The following is a 25,339-nucleotide window of genomic DNA, read 5'->3' as shown; positions in this document are numbered from 1 at the left end:
CCCCCACACCTTTACACCACCACCAGCTTGAACCGTTGATAGAAGGCAGGACGGATCCATGCTTTCATGTTGTTGACAGCAAATTCTGACCCTACCATCTGAATGTCGCAGCAGAAATTGAGACTCATCAGACCAGGCAATGTTTTTATTCTTATGTTTTCAATATTTTGTTGTCCAATTTTTGTGAGTCTGTGTGAATTGTAGCCTCAGTTTCCTGTTCTTGACTTACAGGAGTGGCTCCTGGTGTGGTCTGCTGCTGCTGTAGCCCATCCGTCCTATGGTTAGACGTGTTGTGTGTTCAGAGATGCTCTTCTGTATAACTCGGTTGTAGCGAGTGGTTATTTGTGAAAAAGCTGTGACCATGATAAAAGGTTAAAAAAAAATCCAGTCCACAATTACATTTTATATTGAAAATACTTCATTTTGTGTGTTTTTTTCACCAAATTAATAATTTCATTTGTGAATTTGGCAATTAAAGAGTTACAATTCTGTAAATTTTCTAAACAATTTAGTAGTTTGGATCAGGACTGAGGTTGATTAACAGATTTATGCAAAAGAATTTAAAAAAATATAGCAGTTTAAAATAGCAGTTTAATTTCATTCATTCATTTTCTTGTCGGCTTAGTCCCTTTATAAATCCGGGGTCACCAAAGCAGAATGAATCGCCAACTTATCCAGCGCATTTTTTACGCAGAGGATGACCTTCCAGCCGCAACCCATCTCTGGGAAGCATTTTAATTTAGTGGATGTTTTCATCCTGAACATAACAAAAGGGTAGTGAACAGTGCACAAGGGTTAAGAGAATCAGAGCACTCAAAACATTACTTAGAATTACTCATTCTCTTTATGTATATATAAAATGTACCAATTTTAAATAGCTTTTCAAAATCTATAAAGACTAAATATATTTCTAAATGGATAAAACATATTGCACAAAATAATGTGTCTATAATATATCTAACTATAATCTATATTTCTGTTATAATTGCATTTATATATATGTGATCTAAGAATTTCCAAATCCAAAAACGTAAAAAGTAAACTAATTATAGATAAAATAATGATTTTTAGCATGAATAGTATAAAACATAAAAGTATTAGATACATTTTGCCACCTTAAAAATTTGTTTCAGATATGAAATAATATAAGATAACAGTAAATGAAGATTTTGAAGATTTTTATTAATATAAAAAAATGTACAGATATAAAATAATAATACTTTAAAGTTGTTTTTAAGAGCAAATACAATTTAGGTGATAAATTAACCTAATTTATGCACTGTGATCTTGTTAATGCCTGCTAATTCCTTATACTCATTGTATACATCTTAAAAGTATTAATTAAGAATGATTTCATATTAATAATTACGACAAGTACATTTGTTTTGCCAATTTCAGTGCGCAAATCACAGTGAATCAGGCTAAAGTAGGCTAGTACTCTTTAACATTCACAATCTTTATGGATGAGTAATAGAAGCTGATGGTTAAATTAAAATTACTATGACACGGAGTACAAATAATTACACAGGGCGTTACAAAAAGCTATTGAGACATTCCCCGGTAATTTCAAGGCAAAAAGAAGAAGTGTCCTCCTGCGCGTGCACACTCAGCGTGAGCGCGCATCACTTCCTGTGCATGCAGCGCTTTCAACTCCGACAGGACAAGCGAGAGTCGACGAACTCGTACGAAAACACAGGAGTAACGGAATATCTGACCGAATACTCCACCAAACTGTCCCGGGCTGGTCAGGTAAGTTCTTAAATCTTATTTCAAGATCTTTTTTTCGTCATTTGGCCTGTGTGTGAGTGTATTTTCTCCATCTTTGGGAGGTTTGTGAGTATGTAAGGAGCCCCAGTTGTGCTAGCCTGCTGTAGCTAATCGCGCTGGCTCTGGCGGTGGGCGGCTCAGCATCGTTTCCTCTCAAGTTGACGACTAAAACAAAACCCAGTGTTTTCGGGGAAACTCATTTCTGGGGGTTTTCACATGCTCTCTAATGACACATCCAGCTTTAGACTTTGAGGTTAAAGTGTCATTAAATCCAGCTGCGACTGTTAAAGTGAATTATCACGACGCGCCGCTGTTACACAATCTATATTTATCTCTCCATATTAGATCTCTACTTGTCTAAAAACGCAGATTATGATTTTTAAAATAATTATATATTTTTATTTTATAATTAAAAAAAAATTCTAAACTATCTGTCTCACTGAGCCTATTTTTTGTTAGTGCATAATTTATGTTGTATATGCAAAGTATTGTTGCGGTGTTAATGGTTAAGAAAAATGGTAAAACTTACCTTAATATGAGATCCTTTCATGTTTAAGTTAGTTTTTTTGGACTGTAAACTTGTTTACTTAGTTTAGGGTTTCTTCTGATTTAATTGATTCTAAGCTATAGCTATTTGTTCATTTAAACTTTTTTATTATTACAGCCTTAATTTTGTGTGTCTATCTATCTATCTATCTATCTATCTATCTATCTATCTATCTATCTATCTATCTATCTATCTATCTATCTATCTATCTATCTATCTATCTATCTATCTATCTATCAGGGCTTTACAATATACCGTTTACCATCCATATCACAATGTGCGCATCAACAATAGTCACATCGAAAAGATGTGCAATGTTAAGCATGAATTATAGTTGAGTAGGAGCTACAGAATTGTATTTTAATCACTGTATTTGTACAGAATTTATATGATTTATGCAAAAAATAATTTATGCAAAAATCTTACTTAAAATCGTTTCTAGTCTAGATATAACTTATACGATTCAAAGGGAAAGTCAGATTATTTCACTTAAACTACTGGCAGATAATGGATAAGCCCAACTTAATTTGAGATCATTTAATGTTTAAGTTAGTTTTTTGGATAGTAAACTTTTTGTTTACTCGGTTTAGGGTCTCTTCTGATTTAATTAATTCTGTTTAATACTTGCTAAGACTTTAGCTATATGTTCATTTAAACTTTTAATGTAACGTTAGCCTTAAATTTGTGTTCCATCCATCCATACATGCATCCATCGTTTTATCATCGATATTGCAATGTGCGCATCCGCAATTCACATCGCAGAGATATGCAATATTGAGTATGAATTATACTTGACCAGGAGCTACAAAATTGTATTTAATCACTGTATTAGTACAGAATTTATTTGATTAATAAAAAATCATACTTAGAATTTTTGTTGTTGTTTAGGGTCTCTTCTGATTTAATTGATTATGATTAATAATTGCTATGAATTTAGCTATGTTCATTTAAACTTTTGCTAATGTAATGTTAGTCTTTGCGTGCCAGCTATCTTTCCATGTATCCATCTTTCTATCTGCATAAAAAGTAAATTAATACCCAATATATCCAGTTAATCTAGAGAACATCCATTCATCCATCTACTGTACCATATATATCCATCCATCCATCCATCCGTCCGTCCATCCGTCCATCCGTCCGTCCGTCCGTCCGTCCGTCTATCTATCTAGGCTGCACAATATATCGTTTCAGCTTCGATATCGCTATGTGCGCACCCGCAATAGTCACATAGCGAAGATGTGCAATGTGGAGTCTGAATTACTGTTGAGTAGGAGCTACAAAATTGTATTTAATCACTGTATTTGTACAGAATTCACAATATTTATGCAAAAAAAAAAAAAATTACTTTGAATTTTTGTAGTTTCTATTCCAGATATCTATATTTCAGATTATTAAGCAGACTATTTTGCATACCCCACCGGCAGATAATTTAGCTTGTTTTAAGGAAAATCTCTTAATTGTGACTTATTTCTTCTGATGGTGAAAACAAAACTTGCTCTAAGAATATTTTGATATTTGGACTGAAAAGAAAACAAAAAGTAAGAAAAGCATGTTGTTTCTATTGTGGTTATTCAATTTCTGTACCTGCAAACTGTTAGATTCCCCAGAAAACTATCAAATAGAGCTATTATCTTGTGAAACTATATTTATATCACAATACTTATCGCAGAACAATTAAATATCGCAATATCCGATTTTTCCAATTTTGTGCAGCTCTTAGATCTATATCTCCTAATAGGGAGCAGTTACAGTATATTCGTGTTAACTGGCTAAATGAGTAAATACGGTAACCATTGCATTGGTCTTTGATAGGTATTTCTTTGACTAACCTTAATTATTTGGCTGGTGTGCATAATAGTTCAATTTACTCATAAATACTTTAGTGTTGTGTCATTTACTGGTAGGCCATATATTGACGAGCAGTTTATATTGATGAGCATGTGGTTTACTTTAAAGTTAGCTGTGTCAAAAAAAGTTGTAAGTAAAATACATAAATAAATTGATTGTCGTATTAGTGCTTTGTATATTATAAGCCGGTTTAACCCAATGCTAGTTAGTAAAACCTGGGGTAGTTTCTTTCCTGCAGGCTAGTCTTGTTTAGAGTTTCTAGAGATTGTGCAACAATTTGACAGAACAATTTCTGCAAGTCAGGTCAGCAGATAAACATCAACACGCACTAAGTTTCACAGTTCATTATTTGCTGTTAGATGAGTGTTGCTTAGTTAAATGAGTTTTTCTGATTTCAAAGACTAAACTTTACACCCTGACCCTGTAGTTCTGTATATACCCTGTTACCCCATGTCTCTATTTTTACAGTGTGTCATGCAAAGTCAATGTATTTTGTAATGTAGAAAGCTCTGCATACATGGTTTACTGATAATTAAAAAAAGGTTTGCTTTTGGCAGAGCTGATTAGGTAAATATCACAGTGAATAGTTTTAATTTGGCTGTTTAAACACTTGTTGGAAGGCATCATGAAGAATAACACATCACTGAAGCATTTGAACTTTCTTTGAGGAGGAAGGGATTTATGCTCCAATAAGAAGGACCATCCTGCTTTTTTGTAGATGATTTATGAACTGCTTAAATTTGTGTTTTAATCAAAGTTTAATAATATTTATTTTTAGGGTGTTAGTTTAGATATGGCAGATTTGGCTGGGTTAATTCAAACTCTGGTGTGATTGTGTAAGTGCGTTTCATTGTAAAAAGTGGTGAATACTTTAATCTGAGCCTTGGTGCACAAAACCAGTTGACCAAGACCACTGAAAAGGTTGGTTTGTCCACTTCCAAACTTTGCAATGTAGTTTGACTGCATTTTGAACACTCAACACAGACGAAACGCATCTAAACAAACCCAAAACAGGACATGGTGTCGCAAGTTCTTTTCTTTTTAGTTGTGATATTGTTTATCACAGTTCAGCACACATGTCAGAAATATGTTATTTGTGTGTGACAGGAGTTCCTGCTGCTGTTCTGAGTGAATTCTGATTGTAATATATGTATGTGGACATACCTGTGTTTTGTCCCGCACACAGGATTGCTTTGGATGTTCTCTGAGCTTGTTTAACCTTGGCAGATTTAGTTAAACTAAAACAAACTCTGGTTGCTTGCTTAATACAGTTGATAAATGTGAAAGCTGCCATCTAAATATTGATCTGCACCAAAAACGGCTATCCAAAACTCCTGAAAAGTTGGGTTATGCCAGCAGACGTGTGAATAGTTGCGATTCATAAATGTTCAAAAAGATGATTTATTTTTAAAATGATTAAATGACAGGAAAACAACTGCAGTGTGCGTAATGAAAATCAAAGTCAAGCATGATCCATGGACCCCTTAAAGGGCTGAGATTTTTCGTCCAAAAAATCCAGTGAGCAGCAGTTCTGTGGGTGCAAATGCCTTGTTGATGCCAGAGGTCAGAGGAGAATCACCAGACTAACTCAAATAATCACTTGTTGCAACCGAGGTATGCAGAATAGTATCTGTTTTTCTTTTTTTCTAAGTTTTCACCTTTATTTGGATGGGAAAGTAGAGCCAATTGACAGGAAAGCATGGGGAGCAGAGAGAGGGTAAGAAACGGCACAGGACCGCGAGGCAGAATCTAACTCGGGTCGCCGTGAGCACTGGAGTGCATGTGCCGACGCACTAACCACTATACCACTGGTGCTGACAAAAAAGCATCTCTGAACACACAACATGTTGAAACTAGAGGCGGATGGGTTACAGCAGCAAAAGACCACATCGGGTGCCACTCCTGTCAGCTAGGAACGGGAAGCTGAGGCTGCAATTCGCACAGGCTTACCAAAATTAGACAAGATCTCAATCCAATAAAGCACCTTTGGGATGTGGTGGAACGGGAGATTGGCATCATGGATGTACAGCCGACAAATCTGGAGCACTACTAGTAAGGTTTACCTAATAAATTGGCCGGTGATTGTATATTGTGATATCAATTTTGGCCATATCGTCTGGTCCAGCCCTACCTTTAATCATAATAAAATTGTTAGAGGCTTTAGATTGCACACCTCAACTGAAAAAGTGCATCTCTGTCCACTTGCCAATAAGCTTTAGTTGAACATTGGTGAATGTTGTCGATCGGTCCTGTTTTGCTTACTGCACAGCTATTCCTGATCATAAATTGCTGTGCTTTGTTTTCCTGTGTGAGAGGTTTCTTTAATGGGTTGATGTTTTTATTCCCCCAGGATTTTATCGCATGGTTACAGGTCCAAGCAGCAGGTTGCTCTGCTTGCTCTCAGGGCTTTGCTCTCCCTGTAGCTTTGTCGCAGGCACAAAGTAGGAACGCTGAAATGCAAAATGGGTCAGGGAAATATGTGTGGTTTTACACCAGCAGTCTTATTTTAAACCATCAAGGTCAGCAAAATGATATCTGGTGAGAGTTAATTGTTTATTAGTTATACTTGAAACAGTGACATTGTAAAGGAGTGAAAGGCACAATGTTTGCTAGACTTTTTGTAGCATTCTAACTTTGGAAAGAAATACAATGTAATTTGCAGGTCTTGCACAACAAGTACGGTAAATTCACCAGCTAGAAGCATTGTAGGACTAGTTAGCGCAGGCAGAGTTATTTTATCATTATTTTTTCTAATGATGCTTGTAGAATAACTGGAGTATCATATCCAGGTTTATTTCCCATCTGGATATTTTCTACCAAAGCTTTATCCAACACTTACATGGATTTTACGAAGGCTTCAAGCCACGTTGACGTTCAGTTGGTTTCAATCAGGTCAGGTGTTTTTTTTTTTTTTTCCTGTGTGTGTGTGTGTGTGTTTATGCTGTATCAAATGTCTTTTTTATGTTTCGTCATAATGTTTCTGTCCTCTCCAGACCTCAGCTGACTAAATGTCTGGGAATTTTAGCCTAGTTTTAGTCAATAAAAAGTTTTGTTGTATTCGTGTTCAGTTGATGATCATAATTGTTGTTAGATCCCATGCAATTTAATATAAGCACAGAAATCAGGACAATGTCCACTCATGGCTTTTAATCTTTTCTTGACCTATTATGTTATTTAAATTCAAATGATCTGTGTATTAAAATTCAAAAACCAAACGTGTGACATTTTTAATGTTAATTACAGCAATTAAAAATAATGTACTTTTGATTGTGCCACAGAAGTTATGTGAATGCATTATTATTGCCTAATACCATCGAGTTTCATTTATAGATTTTTGAAGAATTCGTCCCTGAGAAGGTTTGATAATTTGCAGATTTAATTGCAGCTAATAGGCATGTGAGACAGACATGAATTACATTTCCATTTGAGCAGATTATACATGTTTGCTCTTGTTTTCAGATCATCAGTACTTGTCTTCCTTAGTGGGGAGAGAGCATGTGCTCATGGTTATCAAGTTGTGAAAATAAAGTGCAGCACAGGGCATAAAAAGTGTACTTTTAAGAGAAAAGCTTGTGACCGATTTTAAACTCTTGACATCTGGAAAACAGAAGCATGAAAGCTTGTGGAGGATTGTTTGAAAACAGTTTGTGATGGAATCTTTATTTTTTGTTTTTGTTGAAAAAAAAATGTTTTCTTGATAACATTCAAAAAGATAACTTTCTCAGTTATCTTGTCTTAGTCCTTGTTAACTTTTTGTTAAGATGCATGTTGTTAGCCTATTCACAAGCAGATGATGCAAAACACAGGTGTAAAACGGCTTGTGATGCTGTCCATTGACTATCTCTTGATTTAAGTTGGCTATTGCTGCCCTTAGTGGGTGTAATGGTGTAGTGTATTGGTCTGTGTTTTGATTTATGTTTGTAGTTGTGTGCATCTCACAGTTTGAAATTGTGCAGCGCTTTGCTCAACTTGTTTTGTTTTTAAATGTGCTCTGAAAATGAAATTGTTTAAAATGTGTTGATCTTGTCCAAGGAACTGGATCATAAATCAAAAAGATGAAGGGTTTGCATGAAAAGGCGAGTTTCATTACGTGCACTACAGCTGATTTTCACACGGGCAACCCAAACACAGATGCTGCAGAGGTAGACAGTGATTCAAAGATCAGCATTTACAGCAGATTTGAGAGCTGTGTGGAAGTGGAGGATTTTCAGTCCATAATATTGTAGTGATATTACTGAACTCTATAACCAAATCATTTTGACCAAGATATGTCTTTAAAAACTAAAAGAGTACTGCTGATGATACTAACTTTGCCATCTGAATAAACATAAAGAAAGAACATTGATAACACACTTACCAAATTCGTAGAGACGGGACAATCAACACCAACTGAAACCCGGTCATTCTTTTAAAAAGAAGCGTGGCAAATCCGGATTTCACTATTTCCAGATGCGAAAAGCTCTTGGGTAAAAAAATCTTCCTTGCAAACATATTGTGCGTTAGCAGACCACTGTAATCCACAAATGTGGGTCCACGCACGATCTGTGCATTCATCGCAGGGAAATGGAAAAAAAAAACTTCGTTGGGGCAGATTTATAAACGCAATACTGATGAACCATGTCTCCAAACAATTCTTCTACTAGTTTAAATTATGGTTGGTAACACATGGCGTCTCTTTGAACACTGTTACAGGTAAAAACAGCAAGCTTCGAAGTCTTCAAAGCTATGTCATGCATATTAATGAAGTTGCATCTCGTTCGCACTCCAGTAGAGTGGACTGATTGGTTCGAACCTAGTCTTTCTCATACATTAACGAACAGATGTGCTGAGAACTCAATGACATCACTTTGTACCAGCCGGTACAGACATGATGTGAGAAATGAGATGCTGCGTTCTTCCTCCTGGTCACAAGACCTTCATGTGTTTTTACTGGAAAATTATTTGAACATTACAGCATTCATACAGTGATATATTGTTTTCCCCTTTTTCTATATATATATATATATATATATATATATATATATATACTATGCATAAAGACTTTACAAATATACGTTGCACAATATAAAACTGATTTTAATACAAATTTTAACTAAACAAACTAAACACCCTTAAATGTGTTTATTCCTTTAGTAAGATTTTCATGGTAATGCTTATATTCACCGTTTCATTTAGGGAAACTCCTGAGATAAATAAGTTGTATCTCTGAACTTTAATAATGAACCTATATAAAAGCTGCGCTTCCCACCTCCAGTTGCAATGACTTCTGGGACTTCTAAAGCGAGTTTGGTGCTCAAGTCTGCATCCATGCTTCCTCTATCAAGAACACATGCGGGAAGTTTCACAGGTCCTCTTTTCTTGCTTGTTTTGAGTATTATATCTGATCTTTGGCAGTTAATGATGACGTTACACGAGGACACAAGATCGCTGAAGAACGAATATTGAGAAACAGCCAAAATCTCCAACTTGCTTCAAGACACCTGCCAGGAAATTTTTAGTACATCTAGTAGGGCTGTGCAATTAATCGAAAATCCGGCATGCACGCACAGCCAGAAGTAAACGGCCGACTAGCATTTGGTCTCATTCGCACACTGAAGCTGGAATTATACTTGCGCCTGGTGCCACATCGCGCACCTCCGCTGACCGTGCGCGCAACTCGCGAAACGGACGGGCGCAGACATCTAAAGTCATCTTAATGTGAGCGATTTAATGGTCAAATAGGTGCCAAAACGCAGTGTTTAGTGATTATTCATGATAACCCTCATTTGTGTAATAAACAAAAGACACGTGAAAGAGAAACCATTAAAGAGACAGCACGATGTTGTTTTTATCATTAATCAAACAAAACGAGAAAATCCCTCTGCTCTTGACTGAAGGATTTTTGTAGCTAAAGTTTTATTCTTACAGTGAAGATGCTTAAAGCACATTTTGTTTCATATTTTTATTCTATTGTATTTATTTCTCTTTCCTTTGCAGGGAGGAAAATAACTGTATGTATACATTGAAGTCAGAATTATTAGCCCTCCTGAATATTAGCAACCCTTTTCCTGCCTAAATTCTGTTTAATGGAAAAGGTTTTTTTTTTTTTTTTTTTTTTTTATTATTTCTGAACATAATAGTTTTGATATAATTTCTAATTACTGATTTCTTTTATCTTTGCTATGATGACAGTACATAAAATTTTTCTAGATATTTTTTCTACATACAAGCATTCAGATTAAAGTGCAATTCAATGGCTTAATAGGGGTAATTAAGCAGTTCATTGTATAACAGTAGTTTCTTCTGCAGACAATCAAAAATATATTGCTTAAGGGGGCTAATAATATTGACCTTAAAATGGGTTTCAAAATATTTAAACCTGCTTTTATTCTAGCTAAAATAAAACAAATAAGCCTAGAAGAAAAAATATTATAGGAAATACTGTTAAAATTCCTTGCTCCATTAAACATAATTTTGGGAAATATTTATAAAAAAAAAAAAAATTCTCAGGAGCGCTAATAATTTTGACTTTAACAGTAATTGTTTTGAATAATCGTGATTACAATTATGACCAAAATAATCATGATTATGATTTTCCAAAAATCGAGCAAACCCTAATATCTAGTTAGAGCTTGATTAGCTGGTTCAGGTGTGTTTGATTGGGGTTGGAGCTTAACTCACCAGGACCGAGTTTGGACATCTCTGCTTTAAGGTTATGGTACCTGTTAAGCTGTGCCATTTTTGGAAGTTAAACCTTTTAAAAAGCAAATGTTTTTTTGCAAGTTTCAATTCTAACACAATGCTGAAGCATTTAGGTAAAACATAATTTTGTGCCTATCAGAGCAAAGAATCTTTTTTGATTGAAAACTAAGTTTTTGATCTGTCCTATAGTCTTCAAATGTAAATTGCATTTAAGGTTAGTCATCCTGTATATAAAGATGAAGCTTTTTTTTTTGGTGAGCACAGTAGTTTGTGGTTTATGGACTTTTTTTTTTTTTGTCAATTCTCTCTCTCTCATACATTATTATGAATTCTGGTTGATTCCCTCATTGTTTCCATATGAGAGTGTAGAAGCAGCATTAGTAATCTGAATATTATAGCAGAGGGAAAATATTTCCTGGTACTGTGGCTGTGGGCACAAACTAAATCCCCTAGCATCATAAGGGATTGTCTATGTCGCCATTGATTATTATACCCTCTGCCCTCACGGATCAGGATATTGATATTTTTCCTGATTCTTTTGAACCCGCAGCTTACGCAAACAACTCTGGTGTTGTGTATGAATCACAGAGGAATTTCTGTCTGCATGCTTTGCATTTACTTTCGCTTCAGGTTATGTACAGATGTTATATAAATGCCCTGGATTTGACCGAGTAAAAGTTATGACATCCAAATGCCATGGTCCTTAAAGTGTGACCTCTTTCACTGTAGTTTATTTTTTGACAAACTTTGATCTCCTTTTGACATGAAATTGCTAAATGTCAAGCTGTGCCATTGTAAATCATCTTAATTTGTTTAGTATGTTTATCTATTAAGACTTGTTTTGCTTTGTAATGTTTATTTTCGTTTACTAGTGTGTAATTTGGTTGTGCATGTGTGAAATCTGCAGAATTTTACAAGGCTTATAGTTTCCCACATTAACGAACAAAGCACAGACTCCAAACCTGACTAAAATGCAATGATAGATGCAATTTGATTGGTTAGAATAATGCCTGGCAAAAGAAAGTGAACTGTGTTTTTGCCGTGTTGAGGAGAAGCTGTGTGCAGTAAAACATTTACTCCAGCGATGCTTACAAATTCAGTTATGATCGATCTGCTTAGTCATCCTTGTTGTCAGAATGGGACTCTGGCTTAAACTGATATGGTAAACCCAAAGCCATTATCTGTTTGTGTATACAGTGGCTTTGGAAACCTTGGAAGCCTGAAAGTAATTATTAGAAGCCTGAAACTAACGATTATGGTTAAAGGCTGTTACACATGCTTTATGTGCTTGGCCAGCCACAATGTTCTGGGTTAGCTGGCTTTTCTGAGCAGCCAGGGGTTTTTTAAATTGGGGACTTTGCAGTAGTAGTTTCCTTAATGAAAACTATGATAAATATTTGCTCATGACTGGTTTTCCGTGAAGAGGAAGAGATTAACTGATGTAATTACATGCTAATTGCTTTATCACAATGGGTAAAGTCTAGATGGGATACAGCTGCGGATACACACATCGATATAGCATCATTTTTGTGACCATGTATAACAATAGTTCATATTTTTACAGTACTGTGATGTTGGGGTAGGGGTAGACATTTAAAAAAATTAATTTTATTGGGTAATTTAATAAATAACAATTAATACTTGGTATAACTGCTGTGTTTACATTAGTGTGTTGGTTGGAAAAGGGATAGATGTTAATAAAATACAATGAATGAGAAATTTTATAAATAATATTAATAATTCTTGTCACCTTCCGGCTGCAGTTCGTAAATGCAACACACAATTTCTGAATTCAAATGTAAAAATCATGAATATTTCTACCAAATGAATTGGATTTGTGTATTTACAAATTCTGTTCTGTGTATTTATGAATTGCGTTTTGAAATTACGAATTGTTTTGTGTATTTATGAATCCGGTTTAAAACATTATTCATAAATACGCGAAACAATTTGTAAATTCAAAACACAATTCATAAATACACAAATGATGTTCTGTGGATTTATGAATTGTGTTTTGAATTTACGAATTGTGTTTTGTGTATATTGTAAATTGTGTCTGGAATTAGCAATTTGAATTTGCTCATGTATAAATCCTATTTTCAATTCATAAATTGGATTTGTGTATTTACAAATCGTGTTTTGAAATTACAAATTGTTTTGCAAATTTATGATGCGTGTTTTGAATTTACGAGTTGTGTTGCGCATTATGAATTGTGTTTGGAATTTACTAATTGGATTTGGCCATTTATGAATCCCATTTTGAATACATGAAACGCATTTTGTATTTATGAATTCTGTTTTGCTTGATCATGAAACTTGTTTTGAAATTCTGAATTGTTTTGTGTATTTGTAAATTATGTTTCAAATTTACAAATTGTGATTTATTTATTTTTTTCAGATTCATCAATTGTTTTGAATTTACGAATTGTGTTTTCTGTATATTATGAATTGTGTCTGGAATTTACAAATTGGATTTGCGCATTTATAAATCCTGTTTGAATTCATGGAATTGCTTTTGTGTATTTACGCATTGTTTGGAAGTTACGAATTGTTATGGGGCATTTATAAATCGTGTTTTGCAATTATGACCTGATTTGTGTATTTGTGAGTCATGTTTTGAATTCACAAATTGTTTATTTATGAATCATGTTTTGAATTTATTAATTGGATTTGCATATTTATGAATTGTGTTTTGAAATTACGAATTGTTTTGTGTGTTTATGAATCGTGTTTTAAATTCACGAATTGTGTTGTGTATTTATGAATCCTGTTTTGAACTTAACCTATGATACAGTTTTAGTCATTTAGCCATCAAAGGCATTTCTAAAAAATAGAATAGGTTGACTAAATATGACATAAAGGAATTTTAATGCTTAAAAATAAATTTAAATCTATAAAAAATAACACGACCTTATAGAATTTCAGATCAACTGTTTCATACAGACTAGGAAGCAATAATGTACGGAATGAGAGAGATGTCTTCCTGAAGACTAAAGCCCACTGACCTAGTGTTTATATACTTAATAACCAAAATAATGTCCTTTTTTAAAATAGCATCACGCGGTTCCTTAAATCATACTTTTAGATGTGACCCTTGATTTAACCAGGAAGTGCCACCATTTGTTTGACATTTTCCATCGGTTTTGTTTATTTATTCATTTTAAATTCAAATATCTTCATGAACTGTGTTGAGCATTCTGGATGAAAGCACCAACATGTAAATTTCCAGAATGTCAGGATGTGGATGAATTGTTTTGCAAGGTAACATTTATTCCAGTCAGCACAGATCTCAAAAGCAAGCCTATGAGATGATATAATGCGACAACACTTGTCTTCCTTCGGTCATATGAAATGGCTTGAGGGTTTAGCGAAACATTTTTGCAGTGCTGCATGTCATCATAATGAAGCAAGACACATATGTTTTTGTTCTATCAGTATTATGTAACGGCAATTATAAATGAACTGCTCTACACATTTAAAACAAAAATTCTAATGTTTTTGATGTCTTATTTAGAGCTTTTATCTTATGCTGCATTGATTTGATAAGAAGTGCAAATGACGTTAGCCTGCTAAAAAACTACAGAGTTGTTTCAATCCACATTTGGGTAAATTATGTGGAATAATACATCACTTGAACACATTAATTAAATAAATAAAATATTATTTTTTAACCCAGCTGTTTAATTTGTTCAATGTATTTGAGTAATTTATTTGAGGACCGATTTAAAAGAAAAACCTAATATTAAAGGAAACATAAGCTGGACCACAACAGATCATATCAATGTCGCAATGAATGCTCAAATAATGTAGCTTAGTTTACAGCAAGCGGCATGTTTTAGTTAGATTGTCCTGTCTGTCATTTACAGTAGACCTATATATCTGTTATTTTTACTAAATAAGATATATTGTTTTAGTTTATCATCAGAACTATAGAAACTGTATTATGTTAATAAAAAAAGGCACAGTTTCGGGGTCAGATATGTATCAGTAGATACTCAATTTTGGTTTCGCAATTGGATCAGTTCCAAAAAAATTGTATCAGTGCATCCCTATATGTATGGTTTTTTGACTCTTGAGCAGAAAAATACCATAATATGTTTGCAGATATTTAAGAAACATGCTAAGTGAACATTCTTGTTTATCTGAAAAACAATGGTGAAGTCAGATATTTTGCTTTGAAAATGTCAAATGCTTTGCTGGAATGTCTGTCTTTAATGTGCTCTCAAAGTGTGCATCTGCGCCTAAAATGTGACCTCCAGTGGACAGTAGCAGACTCCAAAATGAGACGAAGATTCAGAGTTCCACTTGAGGTGGATATTAATTAGCAAATAATATCAATATTATAAAAGTAAACATTAGGTGAGCAGGTTACATTGTAATGCAGTGTCCTAACAACATGCTACAATACGAAATTGCAGTCATAAGCAATGACAAAAATTTAAATACAGCCATTCAGAAGCACAGAATAGTGTACTTACTGCACTCCAATGAAATGGTAAGACACGCTCCTGTTGGTGTGTTCAATCTGGCAGCCTGTGCTTGAGTGTGTTTTCAACCAGGAGTGCAAAACCTAGTTTAACCACTAGTTGTTACATACTGAACCTTTAAGAAATCATTCATATTTGATGCTTAGGATTTCTTATCAATTTGAAAAATGGCTGTGCTGTTAATGTTTGTGGAATGCTAACAATGCGTAACTTGAATAGTAGTCTAGATTTTTTTTGCTTTGAGTTAAAAGCAGACATATCTCTAATGCCTTATTCAATTAAGATTTGTTTTTATGACACTGAATAGTGCTATTATGAGTGAAGTGTTTTAGATAAGAGACCCATGCTTTAGACACTTGGCTTTAACACGTCTAAACAGCAAGCACATGAAAACTTGCTGAGCATTGAGTGTTTGTTCTTGTTTATATCCATGAGCTTTTGTTTAAGGCGGGTCTTGTTGTTTTTAGGACTTTTGTGTTTAGTTCTATCCATAATTCCCAGTCACAGCTTCCTCTGTGAGACAATCTGGCTTTTGTAGACATGTATGCAAATTTCTACCTTTGTAATGCCACATATTGGCATTGCAGAAAGCTGCTGGACAGTGTGATGTCATACTCTTTCTGGCTTACTGTACAGATGGTGTATATTTGAGTGATCTTGTATAGGCTTTGGAAGGACACGCTTTTCTATACATGGGCAGATGTTGCTGAATTGGCTGATAGACTGACTGCTGACCTTGTGTGACCGTAAACCAGGAGAACGAGGGATTGTTTCTCTTAAGAGTTGATTGACAGCAGGCTCCAGGATCCAGGGAATCCAAAACCTCCTCTTAAACTCCTTTATTCTTTCACCGTCCTCCATAATCTAACACATGGAATCCAGATGCTTGCTAGCTCCAGTCAGCCTTTCATTTGTCTCTCTCACTTGGCAGAGAATTGAGGTTTGGAGCCTTTCAACTTTTTATTCACTCGTCCTTTTCTTTATAATAGTCGCTCTCTTTCAAAACTTGTATTATAGCATGCTTATTGTTGGAATGCACTACTTTAAAAAAAAAATAAAAATACTTGTCACTGACTTTTAAATTGAATGTGCATTTTTTTTTTTACAGTGCAGTTGGATTTGCTTTGTATATACTGTAATATTTTAATAAGCTTTTGCAGTAAAATATGCTGAATCTCCATGACTGTAAACAACATATTGCTTGCTACAGTAATATTACAATATTTGTCTGTCTCACTCTTAATGTATTTTTTTGTTTTTAAAGTATACATTATGAACAATACAAAACATGAAATTTTTTTAGTTGGCTAATATTTATTTATTTGTATTATATTTACTCAGTAAAATACACTCATTGACCACTTTATTAGGTAAACCTTGCTGGTACTAGGTTGGACCTCCTTTTGCCTTCAGAGCTGCCTTGATTCTTTGTGGTATAGATTCAACAAGGTACTGGAAATTCTCAGATATTTTGGTCCATATTGACATGATAGCATTATGCAGTTGCTGCAGATTTTTTTGCACATCCATGATGCAAATCTCCTGTTCCACCACATCCCAAAGGTGGTCTATGGGATTGAGCCTGGTGACTGTGGAGGCAGTTTGAGTACAGGTAACTCATTGTCATGTTCAAGAAACCAGTCTGCGATGATTCACGCTTTGACATGGCGTATTATCCTGCTGGAAGTGGCCATCAGAAGATGAGTACACTATGGTCATAAAGGGATTGACATGGTCAACAATAATACTCTGGTAGGCTGTGGTGTTGACATGATGCTCAATTGGTACTAATGGGCCCAAAGTGTGCCAAGAAAATATCCCCATTACACTACCACCACCAGACTGAACCGATGATCCAAGGGAGGATGGATCCATGCTTTCATGCTTTTGATGCCAAATTCCAATCTTCTATTGTCCAATTTTTTTGACCCTGTGTGAATTGTAGCCTCAGTTTCCTGTTCTTAGCTGACAGGAGTGGCACCCGGTGTGGTCTTCTGCTGCTGTAGCCCATCCATCTCAAGGTTGGACGTGTTGTGCATTCAGAGATGCTCTTCTGCATACCTCTAGTATGAGTGGTTATTTGAGTAACTGTTGCCTTTTTATAAGCTGAAAAAAGGCTTTATTAGCCGGTCTGGCCATTCTCCTCTGACATCAAGAAGGCATTTGTGCCCACAAAACTGCCGCTCACTGGATATTTTATCTATTTCAGACCATTCTTTGTAAATCCTAGAGATGGTTGTGCGTGAAAATCCTAGTAGATCACAGTTTCTGAAATACTCAGACCAGCCCGTCTGGCACCAACAACTATGCCACGTCCAAAGTCACCAAAATCACATTCCCCCCCCCATTCTGATGCTCGATTTGAACTGCAGCAGATCATCTTGACCATGTCTACATGGCTAAACGCATAGAGTTGCTGCCATGTGATTGGCTGATTATAAATTTGCATTAATGTGCAGTTGGACAGGTGTACCTAATAAAGTGGCCGGTGAGTGTATTTGAATACAGGAAAGAAAACATGAACAATATTAGAAAGCCTATTCTATTGATTAGCCAGTTTGGCACTATTATTTGCAGTAATACAGACTTAAATGACCAAATTTGGACCAAGAAACATTTTATTTAATGGCCTAAAAGATATTTTTACCAAGTGAACTAGCCACTGGCCTATTTAGTTTGTCCTTTAGTTAAGGACAGTCCTCTAAAACCATTTTCATTCTGACTCCATGGATGTTGTAAATGCCAGCATAGATGCAATCTCATTATTGAGTTAAGCCGGACTGTTCTAAGCTTCATCTCAGCGCTATGCGGTTTTTCACTTTTCTCTCTGCTATACTGATGAGCAAAGCCCCATGAGTCGCCACAGGCCACGCAGCAGGAAAGAGCTCTCTGTATATTTATGTTAATGGACTTTATATTCACCCATTCATTTTCCCATTTGTATGTAGGCTGTGAGTATATGACAATAATATTAAAGCCCTCAGGCCTTTTGTATTGTTCCTGACTCGCTTAGATGAACGTTCGCTGTCGCGTGATGGAGAATGAAAGAAAGAAGATAAAAAGCTTGTGTGTCTTGGCTTGTGAAGATGGAGTTAGTCATGCCAGTGCTGTCTCTCTGAATCCAGAATGCAAGGAGGACGGGGAGGACATGTGCTCTGGCAAAGAAAGTAAAGGACACTGCATTCTCTTTCCATCTTTATCCCATTTAAATATTGGTTCTCCATCCGTCACTCTTCATATCTTCATGTGGATTAGTGCGACTGTTATATTGTTCCAGTCCAATGGCCACAGACCTGCCACGCTTGACTTGGTGTCGTTTCCCAGAAGGCTTTTGATTTTTCTTGAATGCTTGTAAGAAGATTATTAAATTAATTTGGTTGAATAAGGCCTAAAAGTTATGAGTTTTTAGTTTTGGTGACTAATAGTATCACTCAAGACTTATACACTGGTGGTTTTATGTGAGGTTTTGGCTTTAATGTGTTTCTACATTATCTGTCGGCTGCAATGGAAAAAAATGATTGTGCTGTAGTTTATAAAATGAGGGTTTGGTGGGATGTGGGGGTAGGTTTTGGGTTTAGTTTGTTCCTTTTTTACAGTTCATTATTACAATCATTATTTGTTCCATTTATCCTAGGAAGTGACGATGGATTTTCTTGAATGCATCGTATGTAGAGTTTTAATCATTAAATTGTTGATTATGCCCTGAAACTGCTTGCAGTCTGAAAAAAATATGATTAAAAAACTAAACATATGTTAAGCTAGCTTCATTAACTGTACACAAATTTATATTTATTTATTCCTATTTTTATTTTATTTATTCATTGTTCTGTCATTTATTTTCAGTCTAAAAGTATTCACTTATTTTTAAGTCCAAAGAGAAATGGACTGTTGTTTATTAATTATTTTTTGTGCTGTATTATTTAGTTATCGAGCAGCAATAAATAACACTTTAATTAGGAGTTTTTATGTGATTTACTACACTAGTAGTGTTATGAAACCCTAATAATGAATGAATAATAATCTTGATAACTGTGAAATTGTGATTATTCCTCAGACTGTAATCGTACAACCAAAATCTATAATTGTTGCATCCCTAACCCTCACCCCCCTTGAAAGTTCTCAATATAGCGCCACACTTAAACACTGCTGATTTGCTATTGTGTTCAAATGCTCAACAGAAATGACAGTGATATATATATATATAATAAAATATATATATATATATTTTTTTTTTACATATAAATTTATTTTATATATTTAAAAGAGTACCCCAACAATGACTGAGATCACAATAATTAGAGGGTCTATTGAATGGCACAATATCTTTTCGACCGATAAATTTTTGGTGGACGAAAATTGGGTACATTTCTAATATCAGCCCACTTTTAAATTCTCATTGTTGCACATTTCTGCTGTGTGATTGGCAATTAAATCAATATAGAGTAAAAAAGTCCTGAGCTTATTATTGTTATTGGTATAAATTTTATCACGATTCATTTAAAATACCGTTTATTGGCCCAGCCCTACTATGAAGGTCATCAGTTCACCAAACTTACCACTGTATACTGAATGTAACCACAGATACATCGAAGGTGGAGCGTTTTAAAGCTATGAAGATCAGTCGATTCATCAACGGATGGCAAATCAGCGGTGTTTAAGAACGTGCTCAAATGTTAGTGGGAAATGGATGTTTTTAAAATTTCAGTACCTATTGGTATTGAATTCCAGTATCGTGACAACACTACTCTATATTGTTACGTTTGACTAGTTTCTACTCTCTGTTGATCACACAGATTTTCCTGTGAAATACCTCCCTTGTCCAATTACACCTATTTTAAGAATTTTAGGGGATAGTCTGAGAGTGGGCCTATTCTGATCTTTCAAAGTTCTTGAAAATTACATTTGAACATGAAAGACAACTGAAATAGAGGAGCAGAGCAGCAGTTGTGGTTTCTGCTTTGATGACCACAGATACACAGAATGCTGTGGGTTTGTGTTAGAAGTTCTTGACTGTGTTCAGTACAGTTCTTGACTGCAACTGAAAGTGGTAAAGCTCAAAGTTTTTCACCTTTAGCAGTGTTTAGCATCAACCATTTTTTTTTTCATTTAATATTATGCCACGACTCTAGTCTATATACAATAACGGAAGTTGAAAATACTTCAATATTAAAATTTAAATGTCCATCTTAATAAATGAGTCTGAGACAAAACGCAAGTCTTAGTCACCACAGAGAAAATGCTCCCTGACCTCAATTGCCATAGAGGAAAGATGTCATTTACAGTACCCCTGCCAGCCTTTCACTTATTGCTTTTGTCTTGCATTTACTCTTCCTCCCTTACATAGAGATGTCTATAACCGTCTCCCATTCCTTCTGAATGCACTGGTGCCTTTACCATAAGGGTTAAAGGCATTGCCTGAAGATGGGATTAGTAAGAGATGACACTACACCACACACTGTCGCCTCATCCTCCCTTTTGTGCCAATCCACCAATCCCTGCGCCATTCCCCAGATTAGGATTATCGTCTGTGAGTGGTGCTTTTAATGAGCTATAATTGATTTGTAAGCACAGATCCACTAGACTGTGTCAGGGAGATTAAATGAAGCTTGTTTCAAGCCCTGGGTCCCCTCCCACCCCCAAGCAAATGATCCTGGTTGTGGGACAGAATTCCCAGCAGGGGCGAGGTGGTTTTCGAGACTGATCTTACAGAGTTCTTGCCGTCCTGCTGAGGGTTTTGCCTCCTTCCCCTTGGACAAGGCTTATGTCTGGGAAGTCAGCCATGTTGGAACCAAGTGCAGGCTTTATTCAACTGAACATATTTTAGTGGAACGGAGGGGAGAGTGAGACAAGCTGGTAGTGTTTGCTCTCCAACAGATGTACATAGGGTCCAAAATTAACTTTTTGCCACACCTGCCAATGACGAGTGCGTTGAGGAAATTTACTGGCTTGTCTGGCTATAAATTTTTCTTACTAGCTTCGCTTAGAAACCACTGAATTCTTCTGTTCTTTAAAATGTACTTTCACAACAACTACTACAAATATTATTGTAATTATCATTATATTAAATATTATTATTATTATATTAAATAATATAGTTATTATTGTTATCACTGTAAACTGAAAATTAATTTATGAAAGTTATAAAGCACAGCATTTGTTTGAAATTTTGTAATATCATACGTTTATTACTGTCATTTTTTAAATCAGTTTGACGATCAATCAGTTTAATGTAACATACGTTTATTAATGTCATTTTTCAATCAGTTTAACGATTAATCACTTTAATGTAACGTTATACATTTATTACTGTCATTTTTAATCGGTTTAACATAATATAAGTTTATTATATATATAATATACATCATTTTTCTATCACTTTAACGATCAATAAGATTAACGTAATATCATACGTTATTACTGTAATTTTTCAATCAGTTTAGCGTAAACCATGCGTTTTATTACTGTAATTTTTAAAATCAGTTTAACGATCAATCAGTTTAACGTAACGTTATACGTTTATTTGCACCAAAGCACATTAAAAGGCAAATGAATTATAACAGCGCAAAACTTTTCTGTAACCGTAGTAGTGCTGTTCCTTATTTGTTAAACCCTTCAAGGTGACGTGCTGACAGACTGACTAACTGACTGACAGGTGCGTGATGCGTGAGGCCAGCAAACACGACGTAGCTATCAGTTACGATGAACACCATGGTTTCCGCTACATTCATTCTTCCATGGCGGGCGCCACACCAAAATGCATCCCGCCACGGCTACGTTACAGCTTCTCATTCAAAACATTCAGTCTTTGTTGTTGTTTTTTTATTAGCAAATTATAATTGCACTAAAACTTAAGTTAATTTTAACAGTGCAAACCTTTTTGTAAACGTAGTAGTGCTGTGCGCTATTTGTTTTATTCTTTGAAGTTGTGAGTTGTGGTTCTGCATACAATGACTTTATCTTATTGGAGTTTATTGCCGTTTCACTTTACTTCAGGACGCATTAATGCTGCTCTGTAGGTCTATTGGAGACATTCATAAATATTCCTAGCAAATCTAATAAATGTTGGAGACATACTTGTTACATAAATGACAGGAGTCAGGAGTTGCATCATTGGATTTTTTCCAGCTGTGGCGGCAGGCCTTTTTTTACACAGATCTACATGTTGCGTTATTTCAATGACAAATGTCATGAGCACAGTATTAGAAGTTGAGATCGCATTTATGTAATGGCCTACAGCATGCGGAATTCTATGCGCGCCAATTTCCTCTGCTCGTGCACAAAACTTTTTGAACGCCCCCTCAAATATAAGCTGCTTCAAATAAATTCTGCCGAAGTGCGATTTGGTGCGTTTATGTAACGATTGTGTATGTTACGAGCATTTATTAGATTTGCTAGGAATATTTATGTCTCCCTAATAAACCTACAGAGCGATATTAATGCGTCCTGAAGTAAAGTGAAATGGCTATACATTGTGTTTGCTGGCCTCAAGCGCCTGTCAGTCAACCAGACCGTCAGTCAGCTTGTAACCTTAAAGGGTTAAACAAATGACGCACAGCACTACTAAGGTTACAGAAAAGTTTGCGCTGTTATAATTCACTTACCCTTTAATACGTTTTGGTGCGATTATTAAGCGCTATAAAAAAATAAGATGTTTTGAATGAGAAGATGTAATGTAGCCGTGGTGGGATGAATTTTGGCGTGGCGCCCCGCCATGGAAGAATGAATGTAGCGGAAACCATGCGTTTATTTACTTAAGTAAATGTGTGTAAATCTGTATTTATTCAGTTTTTTTAAATAATTAAAGTAATTTTATTGACTAACATGAAAATGTTTATCAGATTTATGTACAATGCAGTTTGTACAGTCATATTTTTCTTTCTTTTAGTAGAGATATTATATAAGAGACTTGCTTTGTTTACTGAATAAAGTGAATCTAATTGGATTTGCATTTTATACATTAAATAAAAGTTAAAAGGCATTACTTATACATATACTTATGTACATATACATATATTAGGGTTTTAGTTATGATACTTCCAAAATCATTTTGCAGAATTTTGCTGATTTTTACAAAAATTCTCAGCAGAAATAGCAAAAAACATTGTCTATCGGCCCAACCCTAATGACAATGGTATTTCTTTGTGTGTTAGTTACAAAAACACAACTCAATTGTGTCACTTGGAGTATCATGTATTCATTAAAAATGCGTTTTCATAAAAATGTCAAGACCAATGTTTGATTTTGTAACCTGATCAGCAACAAGTTTGTGTAAATTAGTACAGAGCACCCAGCCAGATAAACAAACTTAACATATTGTGAAGCGTCTGTTCAGGGTCACTCCTCATGTCTCGCTTTTTGTTTTTCAGACACTTGACTCCTGTCATTGGGCCAGCTGGCATTGGACAAGGTGTCGGACCCTCCCCCTGCATGGCAGCAAAATGACACAATAGCTGGGGGTGTTCAGTATCATCCCTCCCCCCCTTCTCTTTGTTTCCCCCTCCTACATATTCAAGATACTCAGATACATATTGACTATCTTACACCAACACGTTATAAAACAATACCCTGGGATACCTCTGTGGCCCCACACTTTGTAGGGGCCATGAGACTTTTCCAGGACTGCTGCTGCTAAGGACTATCTGGGAACAAAACAATCCGTTTCCTTCCAGCGACTGGACACATCCTCCCAGTTCCAACGTCTAGAGCTAGACGGAAGCTCGGTTGATCATTAAGTCATGAAAACACCAGAGGACCATTGGGAGTTTCCATTCAGAGTTGAATATTAACAGGCTGAAAGACTGCAAAGTTAAATCAAACTGCAGCACATATCTGAAAATATCTTTTAGAAAAACGATACCTCTCCTTAGCAGATTCATCCACATCTGAAGTGCCTTGTGCTTCATCAAACTTGTTTACATCTATTCCACATATCTAATTCGTTCGTCAATCCTTGAAAATAGACCTATTGTTTACATCTTTACGCCTTACAGCTTTTCAAACCATATCTTTTCCGTTGGTGTCTTCTGTTTGGGTGCATAAGAATCAGTGTCTCGTATATCAGAGATACAAGGAATGAGATCACCAATAGAATTCAGTTCCTCAAACTCATCCAAACTTAAATCACTCTCATTTGACTCTCAGTGGTGCACTACTAGCTTGAGTGTCATCATGTTCACGCTGCAAACCAAATGGCGTTACTTGATCATGTTTTTAGGCGTCCAGTTAGTAGTCATGGCTCTTTTGTCAAGAGAAGGCTATCAGAAAAGAGTGTCGTATTTTTTCCGGATATTCCGAAAGCCGGATTCTTCGGCAGGAAGCATGATTGGGGGACGCAACCATACAGATGTCTACGCCAACCTTTCCCGGTTAGGCCCTCCTATTAATAGAGATGACATGCCCTACTGCCCCAAGCAATCTCCACACCTAGGTGAGTTTGATAGAAAGAGTGCTATCAAATTTCTGATCTCTCCCTGTTTTTATTGTCTATGTGAATGCATCAGTATCAGTTTGTTACTACTTGGGTAAAAAAAAGATGTCTGGGAACTTCTCACAGAGATGGCCTAGATGCATATATTCTCTATTTAAGCAAGATTAAAAAATGAATCATAACTTTTTATTTAGGGAAACACGAAAATTATCATCAGCCAAAAGTGATGCGTTTAAAAATGGTCAACTTTTAAAAAGTTTCAGAAAAAAAGAGGCGATGCTGTGCCTCATGATGGTTTTACTATTTTACTATACATCCCACCGTAGTCACTAGCTATGTTTCTATCCAAAAATGCTAAATTAAATTAATGCGCAAATATTGCATAAAATATTGCATAAAAATATTTCGCTTAAAAGACGTGCGAATAAAGCAGCGTTTCCGTCCAACGAGTCAAAGTGAACCAAATCGTCACTTCCTGATAAACTGGCACCAAATATAAAAAAATAAAATCATAATTTGCTGCGGTAGGAGAAACTGCGTGAACATTTTCTTTATTTATTAAATGATGTGCGCTTCGGAAAA

The 25,339-nt window shown here is 35.4% G+C and overlaps 1 protein-coding gene across 2 annotated transcripts in view; it reads left to right on the top strand.

The window, feature by feature from the left end:
* Positions 1-1,633: 1,633 nt before the first annotated feature.
* The window catches only part of si:dkey-199f5.8, a 45,083-nt gene continuing 21,377 nt past the window's right edge, over positions 1,634-25,339 (top strand). Inside the window, exons 1-2 of one of the 2 annotated variants that reach the window (XM_087287805.1) lie at positions 1,634-1,749; positions 23,697-24,757. In XM_087287805.1, the coding sequence (XP_087143931.1) occupies positions 24,403-24,757 (355 nt within the window). In that variant the 5' untranslated portion in view covers positions 1,634-1,749; positions 23,697-24,402. Of the gene's footprint in view, positions 1,750-23,692; positions 24,758-25,339 lie in introns of those variants that run through there. The other variant, XM_087287806.1, reaches the window with a different exon arrangement.

Source organism: Danio rerio, chromosome 16, assembly GCF_052040795.2.
Source record: "Danio rerio strain M-AB ecotype USA chromosome 16, GRCz13ab, whole genome shotgun sequence".
In the NCBI taxonomy this organism is placed as follows: Eukaryota; Metazoa; Chordata; class Actinopteri; order Cypriniformes; family Danionidae; genus Danio; species Danio rerio.
Note: the sequence above shows the minus strand (reverse complement) of the source record. Positions and strands in the feature narration are given on the sequence as shown.